Genomic DNA, 13,656 nt, shown 5'->3' with positions numbered 1-13,656 from the left:
GCGTAGCAGTTCAAGCGTGATCATGTGTCTCTGCCATAGAACCTCGTACTGTGTAGTCCTGCAGGTGCTTCGTGGACGTACGGCATACAGTCGCTCTCCCTTCCCACTATTGAAGGGACCCTCCCACCTCGGGTCTGGACACTCGACGCCCCTCGACCCAGACCTGCCCGTTTTAGCCACGCCTAATCTTAGCTGGCGACTCTGAAATTGGACCACTCCAACTTCTTCACCATACACAGTATATATTACCAAGAATCTCTGCCCATCCCCTCCGCGCCGCCCACCATGGCGGCGTAATAATGGCTCTCGTGTACCTACTCACACGCTCGCTGCCTAGCACCATCGCAGCAGGAGGGGGAGAGACGCCGCCCGCTCCCGTCAGCACGACCTCGACTGCCGGCACGAAGGGCGCCGACATGGCTGGCGGATTCGCGACATTCTCAAAAGTACAGACAGACCCGGGATGAAGACAGAAAGTAGACCCCCCCACTGACACGCTATCAAGACAATCCTCCTGCCACTCCTCCTCGCATTGGCGCTGTACCTCGTCCTCTTCCACGCCCTCATCCCGCTCTACCGCCGGCACCGCGCCCGGTACGCCCAATACCTGCCCCTCCAAACCGCTTCGTCGCTATCCTCGCACCTACCGAGCTCATTACAACCCTCCTCTCTCCGGGACAAGCTTTCCACTCTCTTCCTCCGCCTCTTCTTGCCTTCGACGTGGGCCTTTCGCGATCGCTTCTTCCCCGGTCGAGGACGCACGAATAGTGTCGTGAGCGCCGACGACGGGGCTCTCTTTGACGAGGAGTCCGGCGAAGCCATGGTGGGCTTCGACGTGCAGGAGCGCAATCAAAGGCGGAACGGATTGGAGAGGCAGGTCTCAAATATGGATGCCGCAACCAGGACTGTCAGTGGGCAAAGAAACGAGAGTGTCGCCGTGGACTCGAATCGTCGGCTAAGCCGAGATCTAGAGGAAGGGTTCCGCGACGACAGTGACGACGAGAGCGAAGAAGGCCAAGTCGTCGTAGGAAGACGGAGTACTAGCACGAGGACATGAGCCGGCCTAGCCATGTCGTCCGGTGAACGGCACCAAAGGCCACAAAACCGAATATTATGCTTTCTTTCTCGAATTTTTCTAGACGTCCTTGGAGTCTTCCTCGCCCTCGAAATTGAGCCAGCCCAGGTAGGCGCGTGATAGAGTTCGCAGTGGCTACCAGCTGTAGTGGCTAGTACTTATCCCGCGACCCCTTTCAGCCATAGCTGCCTCTAATAACAGCGGTTGCGCTGTGCACCAGTCATCGACAAGGCATCCGCTTGTCAAGCACGAGACAACTCTACAGCATCATGGATGATTGAACATCTGTCAAAGCATTGTATTGAGCTCCCCATTCAATGGGACAGATAAATAGGAAATGCGGCTATATGTACAGTACAGTTGGTCCAGCAGACCGCTAAATGCTCTAGCGCTCCAGGCAAGCGAAAATGCAACGATCCAAGAGCTTTGAGGAGCATGAAAGCCCTGACGAACGAGAGCCCCAAGCCCGTAAATCCAACAGGCGCATCGAGCTCTGGCTTGTCATGCAAATCTGTCCCCAGTCACCCCGAACCAATGTCCCCCGACAAACCTGGGGTATCAATAAAAGCAAGAAGAAATTCAGCTCATTTTGTGGCGGATGGATCATCAGCTTTCGTCAAATGCATGTCTTAGATCTACAAGTTTTGCAGCATCGAGGGTTGAACGAGGTGACTCGGTGCCATCATTGGCTGAGACGTCATAGGGTGTTGCATGACAAGAGTCGAAGGAGGTGGCATGCTCATAGCCAGCATGCCCTGGACGCTAGAGGGCCGTGTAACTTCGTCGGGGGAGGACAGCTCATCCATGGAGCCGAAGTCGTTCTCTTCATTCTCCATTTCTTCTTCACTGTTCACCGGCGCTGGCTGACCATCTGGTTGAGACTCATGAGTGCGGCGGTGCCTGATAGTGATTAGTCTAATTCAGATCATAGTGCTTCGGGAAAACTCACTGAGCGAGGTTGTCAGATCGTGAAAACGCTTTGTTACAATAGGGACAGACGTATGGTCGTTCTTGAGTGTGTGTCCGGACGTGTCTAGAATTCAACCGTGTCAGTAAGCGCCAAGCAAGATTAAAGGCTCCCTTACTTACCGCTTGAGATGCTCGAGGCGCTTGAAGAGGCGCCCGCAGCTCGGGATAGGACAGGAGTGTGATTTGTAGGGAACACCGAGCTCCATCATTGTTGCACTTCTTGCTCGACGGATCGGCCCCGGCCTTTCCAACCGAACCGCGGGGCTAGCGTGCAGCGAGCCTGAGTGCATGTCGTCTCCAAAACTAGGCATGGGTTCAGTACCAGCCGACAGTTGGGACTGGGACGGATCCTCTTCCAGACTTGGCAAAGGCGTGCTGCGCCGGGAGAAATCATGGAGATGATCGCGGTTCACCAATGAAGAGGCGTAACTGTGCGCAAGATCGGGGGGGGACTGATCGCCAGTCTCGTCGCCTTCTGCGATCGGCAGAACAGAGCTCGACATCGACCGACGCAGATCACTCGGTCTTTGAGGGAGGTGCGCCTTGATCCCATGTGTAACCTGAGCAACTGCGTTGGCTGCAACGGCATTCATGATGGATGAAGGGATCGAGGAGCGCCTCCGTCTCGCCTTGTAAGTTGGTGATCCTTCGATCACCGAGTAGACATTTGAAGGGGGAAACGGTCGAGGCGCGGCAACGTGAAGCGGTCCTGCAAGCGTTGACGGTGGCAAAGAGTGCATTGGGTTGTATGCCGGCATATGTTGCATTTCCGGGATGGCTGAGTAGAGACCCGTATCCTCATTCGCAATATATGCGGGCTCTGCGCCATGGATGGCATGTTGAGGAGGGGTGATGGGCTCATAGGAAAGTCCGCGGGTGCTGTAGTCTTCAAAATGCGACGACACAAAGGACGGAGCAGGCGAATACTCCATGTATGCAGGCATCGAAGCGTGACGGATATGAGCACGGTCATAGGCCATGTGCGAGAAATCCTGCTCTCGCGACATCCCCACGGTTGCAATCGGAGCTGGCAAGCTCGGGTTCATGCCCATTGTCGTGAACATGGGTTGCATTGGCTGCTCCTGTGACCGCGGCATCGGTGTTGGTACCATCGAGGGCGGAGGCATGGAATCCGCTGCTCGAAGGACCGGCGATGTTGACTGAGAGTAGTTCACATTGGCATTGGCAGTCGCGAACGAAGACGAACTGGCTTGTTGGGCCTTCGTCAGTTGCTCGAACAGCGACTGTGATGAGTCGAACTCAAACGAGAGAGCTGGCTCTGCGACAGCTTTTGTGGTGGCCTCCTGACCCATCTTCTCGCGCTTCAGATCTCTTTCCAGAGCATCGAGAAACAGTCGATCATGAGGCACACTGTACCAATAGAACACCTTCTGCTTCTTCTGTGTCCGGATGCAGTTGTTCTTGTATAAAAAGTCCAGGAAGGGGCTCTTGGGCTCTTCCAACGATGCGTCGGTACCGGATTTCAGGTTCCGCAGGTCGGAGAAAATGCCCTCTTCGAATTTCTTCGGGTTCTTGACGGGTCGGCCGAATGCTTGGAAGCGGAAGGACAGACACCTCACGATATCAGTGCCAGATACGTGAAAGAGGTTGTTCCATAGCACACAGGAGACATATTCGCCCGTGGGTAGGAGGAATCTTCGGATGAGAGAGTCGGGGCTCCAGTCCACGGGTGCGGATATTAGAAAGTATTTTAGGTTGTCGACTTGTTGTAGGGCGACTTGCGCATCCTGCGGCAAGCTTTGCTGTGCCTCATTTGAGAGCATAAATGTCTCTGGCTTTTGAGGTTGAGCCATCGGTGCGCCACTTGATGGAAACATGGCGGTGGCTTGAGGAGTGTCGACGCAGTCGACAAGGCGAGAGAGGAAGAGGAGGTCCTGGCTATCTTCACCGAGGAGTAGCGAGTGGTATGCTCGGTGCTCGCAACAGGGTCAAGTGCGACTGTGGCACCCTCGCTGAAGCGTGTGGTCTACACAAAGCAGCTGCGCAGGGGAGGATTCGAGGTGGGCGTCCTCGTGTCAAAATAATAGAGCAGCTGGGCTGTGCGGCGTTAACGCGAATAGCGAATGTGTCGATGATGTAAATGGAGTCAGTGCGAGAGGCCAGCTTCGCAAAACGTCCAGACGTGTGGTAGAGCTCCTGTCTCGAATACCTGGGAAGCGAGCACAGGTGAAACGAAAGTGGGTAAGGAGAGAAGCTAGTCTCTCGAAAAGTCCTCAGTACAAAGCCGGGGACGGAAGGGAAGGTTTGCAAGGAAGAAGAACTCGCAGGATGCTGTAGCAACGACAAGGTGAAACAGATCGAGGAGTGATAAGAAGGTAGAGGTGTCGAGGTGCAAGAGGTAGCAAAAGGAAAAGAGGAAGAAGGTTGTGTAGACACAGAGAAGGTCGGGGGGTGAGACCGGCAAAGCGAGAGACAGGCACGCCAACTGGGAGAGGACTGAGAGCGCGGGCAATTGTGGGCGCGGGCGTTCTAATACTAAGAGGCCCGGCTAGTCCGCTTTCCCCGCTAGCACTTGCTAGGGTGCGACTGCTCAGTGGGCAGTCAGCCTTTAGGGGTGCCCGGGACGAAGATCTTGGGCATGGATTACTGGCGAGGCGCTATCCACAGAAATGCCATGAAGAAAGGGATAACGTCGTCTACGGTGCTACCCTCCCTTACTCACGGCCAATTGATGCTATTACCCGCGAGTCCAGCCAGCGTCTCTCAGCGAGGATGACTCGACGTTTCCCTGAACGCGTTTCCAAAGGGAGGGCGAAAAGCATTGGAGCTGGCTTGCCGCCACGGGCGGAACTGTAAATGCTGATGGCATGCCTGCTCGTCGAGTCCTCGCACCGTGCCTGGCTGTCTTGTCCCCCCCGCTGCACTGTCCAGGTTCACGCTTGGGGTTAGCCGCCACTTTTAGCCTCCGTCCGTCCCACTCTGAACAAAATCGCGCTAGAACAGGTACGCCAGATCCACTTGCTGGTTCTGTTCACCTTCCCTGCCGGTGAGTCGTGGACACGCCGGTGATGTTGACCTGTGCGGTCGTCGCATGTGGTCGGCACGCTGCGATATGCTTCCCTCCGCTGCTACTGCTCCTTCCGGCCCCAGATCTCCTGCCCTTTATCATCGGGAGTTGGAAGAACCGGGATTCTCAGTGCCCTTGGAGCTCGCCCTCATCGATTACTGAGACAAATACTGCTTCCGCTGGTCTATTTTGCAGTAGCGAGCAAACCATCTCGCTTGTTCCTGCGGAAGGAAATTCGGCATAATAGTTACGATAGTGGGAGGTACGAGTGTTGACTATCGCAGCCATGTGCTCCACAGCCAACACCTTGACCATGAGTTCCTGTGCCTTTACCCGGGCCAGGCGCAAGCCCTCACAGGATTGCACAAATTTTCCATCTTCGTCCCTATGGTGGACAAGCAAGGCCAATCCCTCCACGAAATGCTCTTTGGCACGGCGACGTTGCTATTTTGACCGTAGTAGAGGGGTCAGAGGGGCCTCCATGCATGGAGAAGTTGCCATCCCATGGTCAGCGTGCCGCTGGAAGCAAGCAATCGCAAATGCAGCCTGCAGACCAAACTCGTGGATTGATGAAACGAGTGGCTGACAACGGCGGACCAGCTGAGCGAATAGTCTCGCGTTGGCGGCTGTCTGGGTTGCTGCCGGTCCACTCTGGCGCCAAAGCCACTCAACCAACGGCTGGATGATTCAGAAACACATCTCAAACAGACGCCCACGGCGAAGGCGTGTTTCGGACTAAGAAAAGCTGCACCTGCATGCGGAGGAGATGCCCGACATCCTACGAGTATTATTGTCCGCAGCACTCAAGAGCGCGGCTTCCTTGACCCGATGCTGACTCCTGTCATGTTGACGCTGGGATGAAAGTCTCCTCGCTCTCGGTCCCCACAAGTGTAAATGCAGAACAAGACCCGATGCACGTCTGCACGTCTTCATTTCGTTTTTGGACGCCCCTTTCTTTGGCCTGGTGACTGACCAATAACGAAAATATCTCCGAATGCATCCCGATCCACCGACGCATAAGCGTAATTGTTTGCACGCTTTGGCTAAATCAGGTCCATGCAGGTCCAGCTCATATCACGGAAGCTGCAAGCGATGATACTACGGGGACACGATGTTCAGGCACATAGGAGTAAAATCACTGGCATGGGGAGGGCAGAGTAGAGTCTCGCCCAGCCTCCGCGAGATCCGTGAAGTGCCCCGCTGATGTTCACGTCAAAAGGATAACTCTAATAGAAAAAGCAGCTCACCTTGCCCTGCGATTGGTGTGTTCGTGCCGAGTCCGAGTTGACAGCTTGGACAGCCCAAAGCAAATCGCAGTGCAGCACACGTGACGGCGAAAGTGACGCGCCGCAAGCCCGTCGCTGGACACCAATTACTTCTGTTGTCAGGTCACAGTCCTCCCCACAATCCTTCCAGCTGTCCTTCGTCCAGCGCTGGTTGGCTTTGACGTGCGGATGCAGCTGCTGGCTCCCCTTTTCCAGCCGGCGGAGGCTTGCGCGGCGAGGAACCTGAGACTGGCGCGCTCAAGCTCTCCGAACCAACAGTTTCAGAAGGCGAGGGTCGAGATGCTGGCCGCAGCGAGTCGATGTACGAGTAGACAAGCTTCGTTCGCAGACGAGCATCTGGGTGACATCTCCAGAATCTGGACGCACGCGCCATCCCCCTAGGGTTGGGCGTTCAGATGGCGCTACGTTTCATCTTGTCTGCTCTTCTGGCGCCACATTGGCCACTGCACAGTGACCTCGACCGAGGAAGCTTGAAGTCACTTTGTTCCTGGAGAGGAATTTCTCCGTGCGTCGACTGATTGGGTCGTCCATCACCCGATGTTCAGTAATGCACATCATCAACGCAGGATTTCGTATTTCTAGCTTGGCTTGGCCACTCCTTTCTGCAAACCTGTGAGCCTCCGCCGTTGGAGGCTCGATCGGGCTTTGCAAGTGACTGGGAAAATAACCCGCGTATGCGTTCATCAGTTCCCTCGACGACGTGCAGGTAGCGTTGTGCTTCGCACTACCATCGATCTGTGCATGGCTCTCCGCACACTGAAACATAAACGCCTGGCCGGTGTGTCCTTACTGCCAACGGCCAAGTGGCGTAATCGTGCCGAACATGGTCAATCCTGGCAAATCTCCGACGAGTAGTCCCCCTCCCTTTAGGGAAAGTCCAAGGACGTGGTCGAGTCGCAAAGGACCCAAAGCATCCAAGCAGTCAAACGAGAATACTTGATCACAGCTTACTATTTCCAAATGCAGTGCACGTCGGGCACCACGGATCAGGTCGACGCCAGAGCACTGTGAAACAGTTGATATGAGGAAGCCTCGCTTGCTCGACTGGGCAAAGTCTGCCATGATAACCGACTCCAGCTTCTGTGCCTATCGAGCCAAGGCTGAAGCAGTGGTGTGACCGTGAACCGTGTGTCGGACTCGAACCGAGCAGGCAACAGGGTCGAAGAGAGCAGCTTGTTTCAGACCTTGCTGCTGTTACTGGGAAGCTGCCCTAGATGAGCAGACGCAGCATGACAAACGGCCTCCCACCCTCCAATGACCATAGAGCGCTCCGTGAAAAGGCCCCTCCCGGATAAGCCAAGTGGTGACGTTAGCACGGTGAATACAGAGTATCCTGGTAGAACTTGAGACGCACTTCGCTGTTGGGCACAGTCCAGAACGAGTAACGATGGGTGCAGAGAAGAAATGACTTAGTGGCCTGTGAGGTGCTGTGATCACGGCGAAGCCTACCTCGCACAGCATTACAGCAGAGATCATAGATCGGTCGTTGCCTATGGTCGGCGTAGTTTCCCGCGAGGCCCAGAGCGACCTTGACCTTGAATGTCGAGCACATCTCTCTTGCTAAGCATCAAGGTGCCTCCTCGAAACTTTCCCACGGCAGGGACATCGACGGCCCGCTCCCTTCGAAGTTCTTTTGTTCTGGACTTTGCCACCGCCTTCTCCAGAATGATGCCATTTTCTGAAGCCTCCTTTCGCCGGCCTTTCTCCCGGGCTGCCGCTTTCGCAAGGATCCCCCTTCTGTGCGCCATCGGCATCTTTTCCTGGTGAAACACGGACCCTTTCGATCCCAGAGACTGCAATCGCATGTCAAGCGCTTTGTGCCGATGGCTACCCAGTGTGGACGAAGCCTTCGCCTGTTCGAGCAAATGGGATTCTTTGAGCAATCGCTGGAGATCCAGGTCATGTTTCAAGTTGAGTGCTTCTGAGGTGTCTTCTTCGTCGACCTCCTGAGCAGACTGTGTCCTTGCCACACGCCCGACTTCTTTCGGAGGTCTCGAACTCTGTCCAGAATGTCAGCGTCCAGAAAACTCGAGTGCTTGTTCCATGGGCCTAGGCACTCTGCACTCGGCACGCACCATGAATGCTTTGTATTGCTGCCTCTGTAACTCGGAATCTTCCGCTGCACCGATATCTGCTCGGTGCTCAACAATCTGGATCATAGCATTGTCTGGCTCCAACCCCGGTTCCGACTCTGACAGACCTCCCCATTCCGAATCTTCATCTGGAGGTTCGCCCACTTCGTCGGCATCGGCTAGAGAAGGAGAAGGACTTGTCGCAGTCTGAAATTCGGGTATCGGTTCGAATACGGATTCAAAATGTCTGCGAAAGACGTCATGATCGGAGGCTGAAGCGGGTTCCATATCTGGCTTCTCATCGTCAATGCGCGCAATGCGTCGAGATGCGATCGCAGTCTGGCGCTTGCGTTTTCCAAGCATTCTTGAGGCCAAATTCGGTATGGTTCTCGTATTGCCTTCGCAGACCTACGCTGCCACCTCAATCCTGCCAGTACCTCGCGTGACCGTGGTTGAAATATCCGCTGTGTGTTTGCCGCAAGGATAAAGTAAAATTGTGAGAAATGCGACGATTTCCTCCGCATCCACAGCCTTGCTTAGTCATGATACTCTCCCACTTCAGCCTCGCTTGTATTTTCTTGCCGGCGTTTTCAGCCTCTTCAAACATCATCCACTCTAACTCCACCTCGACGTTTCCCACAGATCTCCGGCTCGCTTGAAAGCTTTCTAAATTCGAAGCACTGAAGTTTTCTGGACTCAACGACGACAATGACTCGCTTCAGGCCCTGTATCGACTTGCACGCTGGCCAGGTCAAGCAGATCGTTGGCGGCACACTTAGCACCCAAGAGTCCGAGCTCAAGACGAACCATGTCTCGAAACACCCGGCCGGCTACTTCTCCAGACTCTATCGTGATGCAAACTTGCTGGGTGCGCACGTGATTATGCTTGGGCCGGGGAACGAGGAAGCTGCGCGAGAAGCCCTAGCAGCCTGGCCTGGACATCTTCAAGTTGGTGGTGGAATTACGGATGCCAATGCAAAGGAATGGATCGAAGCCAGTGCGGAAAAGGTAAGCCCTCTGTCTTAAGTCTATCAGGCCACCTGTGTGTATTGCATGAGGTCAGATTTGAATGTACGTATCTAAGGTGTACTGCACGGTAGGTCATTATCACTTCATTTCTGTTTCCCAACGGTCGCTTCTCCTTAGACCGGTTAAGATCCGTGCTCTCGACGTTAGACAACGACAAAGACAAACTAGTCATCGACCTGAGCTGTCGGAGAAAAGGTAATACGTGGTATGTGGCGATGAACAAGTGGCAAACTATCACCGAGATGGAGGTCACAAAAGGTAGATTGCACGGCGATGCTCGCATTTCCGGTGCTGACGCCAGAAACAGAGAGTATCGAAATGCTCGAGCCCTTTTGCTCGGAATTCCTGATCCATGCTGCCGACAATGAAGGCCTCCAGCAAGGCATTGACACCGACCTCGTCGCCAAGCTGTCCGAGTGGTGCACAATACCGGTCACATATGCTGGCGGTGCTCGCACCGTGGAAGATCTGGACCGTGTGAAGCAATGCAGCAACGGAAAAGTGGACCTGACCATTGGTAGCGCTCTCGATGTCTTTGGCGGATCTGGAGCCAAATTCGAAGATTGTGTTGCTTGGAATGCGGCCAATGCACAATGAACCTGTGCCAGCTCAGCGTCCACGCGAATCTGTACTCGTATCCAGCCAAGAAGTCGACATGTCCGTCATCTCGACGTCGGCACCACTTCTGCCGCCAAATGCAGTACGAGAGCCTTGATCCTCAGCAGCTTGTTCCCCGCCAACTTGATCTCCTGTGTCATCCTTCTGAGGCCCCGCAGTCACACCTTCGCTGTCTTCGTCCCACTCCGAATCCATGTCCTCAACCACCGCATCATTCCTGCGATACCCCAGCTTCACGCTCCATTTCGTCCCATCGACCTCTCTCTCAACCTCATATCCAACTTCGAGCTCATCCACGAACGCACCTCTCCCCCTCACCCGCAGTGCGACGCCCTGTTCGCACCAGTCCGAGATCATGTTCCTCCATTCTTCCCTACGCTTTCGGGCTTGGTGCATGTGTCTGGCCATGGTCCTCATCTCGCGCAGCAGCCTATCCCAGCCGGTCTGAGATATGAGCGGGCCGTCTTGCTCGCCGAGCGTGTCAATGCCATCCGTTGTTGAAAATAGCTGCAGGAAAGGCAAAGGCGATCCTTGCTCAGCCTGCTGATACTCTTCTCCTTGCCCTTCCTGCATCATTACCCTCGGAATGTCGGTCCCCGCTCTCCACAGCTGGATAGTCCCGCATAAGGCTTGCAAGTCGGCCTATCACCATGTTAGTACCGGGCAGATCAAACACAAGGGGACGCGAACTCACATTCACCGCCCTGGCACCGACTTCCGCAATCCACGAGTCGAACCAAAAGCCCATCGTCTGCGGGAAGGTGGATTGTGCCGTCGGCTGTTTCCGGCATGCGAGGCGCTGCTGTCGCTCCTCTTCTTCCTCCTCTTCTTCGTCCCAGTCTATCGACTCTTCTGACTCGTATTCCTCTTCACCCTCCACTTCTGTCAGATCCAGATTTTCTCGGTCCCCGTTGAGATTGGCAGTTGATCTTGCAATGTCGTGATAATGCGTCGGCAGGCCACGGCTGTGGCAGAAGCTGGTTCCACGAGCTGACGACGCGATCAAATCATTGGCCAAAACCTTCCATGTGGGCGTCGTGTCGACACCCACCGGTTCCGTGCTGCTTGGGGGTGAAGATGAGTAGACCTCAAGGATGGTCTCGTTGGAGGAGAAAGAGTACACTCGTCGGCGTTGTGATTCCATGGTGTCTCTCACTGAGTTCCTGGAGGACGCGAAAACATGAGACGGTAGCGTACAGCGTCCGGTGCGCGGCAGTCAGCACCCGGTGACTGTGGTCATATCTTTGTGAAGGAAGGAAGGCTGTGTGTGAATATTTCAGTAACGGCATTTAATTGAGGCCATCAGATTGGAACCGCGCTTCACCATGGGGCTGGGGTACAGGTCTCACTCACGGCCGCCTTTGAGCCCTAGGTGAGCATCTTTCACTCAATTGTCGCTGCATTGTCGCAAATCATGTAAGGCCCATACGCACAAGGATGACGGCTCAAACATTGAGTGACCATCGGCTGTAGTGAAGACTTAATAAACGATTCTCATCCACTTTTCCACAGGCTCCGGCAAGGGAGAACAAGTATTATTCGAACCATCCCATTGCGCCTGCGCTACCTGATTACAACTTGCGCAGTCACGGAAGCAATCCAGTTCGGAATACCCTGCGGAATTAGATGCGTAGAAGAAGCAATCCACTGAAAAAGGAGGCGATATTTTTGGTTCAAGATATCATTTCATTGCAGCTACCTGATGCGGCGCTGTTGCTCTCTTTAAGAGTGTCTCATAGGAAATACAGTGTCTCGTCTGTAGCTCATAAAACCCGCAAGTCGATTGCGAGGTGTCTGTGCCGCCAACCAACCATGCAAAACGTAAGTGTATCAATCTGAGGAATTGTTGCTAAGCATTGCAGGTTGGAAGGTTGGAACCGGTATGCGACGTTTCTCAATGGGTGGCCTTCTGCTTGTTGGATTCTGCAGAAGCCTGTTCTCGGAGTTAGTCGCGTCCACGCTCGCCAATGTGAGAAACATACAGAGTTGGAGGTCTCGTCGATCTTATCGCTCGCGGCGTCTTTGGCGGCAGAGGCACGGGTACCCAGAGATGCGTCTGAGTCCTTCGCGACGGATTTGTTCGCTTCCTTGCTGGTGCCGCTTGTGACCTCCTGGGTTTTCTCCCCAACGTAGCTTTCAGAGGAGTCAGCAGAGAGAAGGATGGACGATACCGGCGGACAGTAACATACTTGGCTGCGTTCTTGACGGACTCCATTGCAGATTGTGATTTGTAATTGGTGGACTTTTGGTAGACGTTTGCTTTCAGGGGCTGGGTTTCGATGCAAGAGATAATGTAGAAGTGGAAGAACAGTGAGCTGGAAGGCGTATTATATGTGAAGGATCGTGGCATCCAGCGAAGCACCTACGTAGGGCGTTTGGACAGCGATGAAGTCATACTAATGTTCTCAGGGAGAGATGACGAAATCTGGGCGGCCTACGCACCATACGGAGGAGTTTCCCAGCCACTTGTTCAGACTTAGCCACCTGGAGGGAGCGGGCCCTGGCACGAGGAGGAATACGTACTCCGTATTCACACGAGTTACCAGGATGTGGCGCGTGACGTCTCGACGTTGACGCCATTGATCCCAGCTGGCCGCATGCGCAAAACAAGGAAGGCAACCCAGCTTGCATGCCGCGCAGAGTGTACGGATGATCTCGTTCATGACGGCACTGGCAGGCCGTGCAAGACCCGAATAACCTTGTGTGCCACACTCGTACCTCGTAGTCCTGGAGAGAGGACAAAGATGACGGTCCTCGAAGCGTCTTTGGGTACGCTCCATCACCGGCCGAGTCGATTAACGGTGTTACGAGAACCACAGGAATTTTTTTCATCAGCTAATTCCGGTCTATCTACAATGCTACGCTCTGCTAGCTCTATGTCTGAGGTGATAACGTGTCCATCTTCTTTTGCAGCTGCCAATCTCGCCACGTCGTCGGCTTGACACCTATTGCCCATCGTCGAACCTCGCACAGCCACATGTTACCGAAAAGAGGGCGTGTTGAGAGGTCCGTTCGCCAGTGGCACTTTCAGCACCACGTTCAAAGACTTCCGCAGGTTCTTCCCCCAAATATGCCGAATAGCGGTGCTCAGTCCGGAAGTTCTGGTAGAGCTTAATGACATAGGTGTTCACTGAGTTGAAGCCGACCCCTTGTATCGCAGTTCAAGTGTTCCGGAGTAACCATGGGTTCATTGGCGATTGACTCTTCGCACGTCCTCCTAATGTAGTACTGTTGACAGTAGAAAAAAAAGGCAATGCCCATGGGGTGCGCCCTCGTTCCCTTCTTGTTGGATGAGGCGGCCGCGATAGTGATAGAGTTTAGGAATACCCAGTGTCCTGGTGTAACTTCGACAAAAAGCGATTCTCAATGTGTTTCGTTACTCTCCTCTTTGGCAGAACATTGATTCGAGGCGGTCGAGATACCCTGAATCGGCACTACCCGGTAGATAGCAGGTGGCGATAGCGAAAGTGCGGCATGTGGTCTCGCTCGTAGGCACTGAGGATTTCAACACAGCTCATCGTGTAAGCAATTGATTGGAGCGTGGGATGGGGTTGATCCGCTCGCTAACACTGGATGACG

General features: G+C 54.4%; 6 protein-coding genes across 6 annotated transcripts; 2 read left to right on the top strand and 4 right to left on the bottom strand.

Annotated features, from left to right (window-relative positions):
- Positions 1-299: 299 nt before the first annotated feature.
- Positions 300-1,057, top strand: G647_04777 (uncharacterized protein; the record flags this gene model as incomplete). Its single annotated transcript, XM_008729114.1, has 2 exons — positions 300-446; positions 506-1,057. 2 exons carry the CDS (start codon positions 300-302, stop codon positions 1,055-1,057), a joined length of 699 nt encoding a protein of 232 aa, XP_008727336.1.
- Positions 1,058-1,710: 653 nt separating this feature from the next.
- Positions 1,711-3,882, bottom strand: G647_04776 (uncharacterized protein; the record flags this gene model as incomplete). The annotated part of the gene is made up of 3 exons (XM_008729113.1): positions 1,711-1,975; positions 2,025-2,108; positions 2,165-3,882. The coding sequence occupies 3 exons, from the start codon at positions 3,880-3,882 to the stop codon at positions 1,711-1,713; spliced, it is 2,067 nt and encodes a 688-aa protein (XP_008727335.1).
- A 3,966-nt stretch (positions 3,883-7,848) lies between these two features.
- Positions 7,849-8,793, bottom strand: G647_04775 (uncharacterized protein; the record flags this gene model as incomplete). Its single annotated transcript, XM_008729112.1, has 2 exons — positions 7,849-8,358; positions 8,434-8,793. The coding sequence occupies 2 exons, from the start codon at positions 8,791-8,793 to the stop codon at positions 7,849-7,851; spliced, it is 870 nt and encodes a 289-aa protein (XP_008727334.1).
- Positions 8,794-9,138: 345 nt separating this feature from the next.
- Positions 9,139-10,056, top strand: G647_04774 (1-(5-phosphoribosyl)-5-[(5-phosphoribosylamino)methylideneamino] imidazole-4-carboxamide isomerase; the record flags this gene model as incomplete). The annotated part of the gene is made up of 3 exons (XM_008729111.1): positions 9,139-9,438; positions 9,531-9,717; positions 9,767-10,056. The coding sequence occupies 3 exons, from the start codon at positions 9,139-9,141 to the stop codon at positions 10,054-10,056; spliced, it is 777 nt and encodes a 258-aa protein (XP_008727333.1).
- Positions 10,057-10,121: 65 nt separating this feature from the next.
- On the bottom strand, positions 10,122-11,221 carry G647_04773 (uncharacterized protein; the record flags this gene model as incomplete). The annotated part of the gene is made up of 3 exons (XM_008729110.1): positions 10,122-10,144; positions 10,242-10,719; positions 10,772-11,221. 3 exons carry the CDS (start codon positions 11,219-11,221, stop codon positions 10,122-10,124), a joined length of 951 nt encoding a protein of 316 aa, XP_008727332.1.
- A 750-nt stretch (positions 11,222-11,971) lies between these two features.
- Positions 11,972-12,427, bottom strand: G647_04772 (uncharacterized protein; the record flags this gene model as incomplete). The annotated part of the gene is made up of 3 exons (XM_008729109.1): positions 11,972-12,010; positions 12,060-12,210; positions 12,267-12,427. The coding sequence occupies 3 exons, from the start codon at positions 12,425-12,427 to the stop codon at positions 11,972-11,974; spliced, it is 351 nt and encodes a 116-aa protein (XP_008727331.1).
- Between the last annotated feature and the right edge of the window lie 1,229 nt (positions 12,428-13,656).

Source organism: Cladophialophora carrionii, assembly GCF_000365165.1.
Source record: "Cladophialophora carrionii CBS 160.54 unplaced genomic scaffold supercont1.4, whole genome shotgun sequence".
Lineage (NCBI taxonomy): Eukaryota > Fungi > Ascomycota > Eurotiomycetes > Chaetothyriales > Herpotrichiellaceae > Cladophialophora > Cladophialophora carrionii.
The sequence above is the reverse complement of the archived record's forward strand: the minus strand, read 5'-3'. Positions and strand labels throughout refer to the sequence as shown.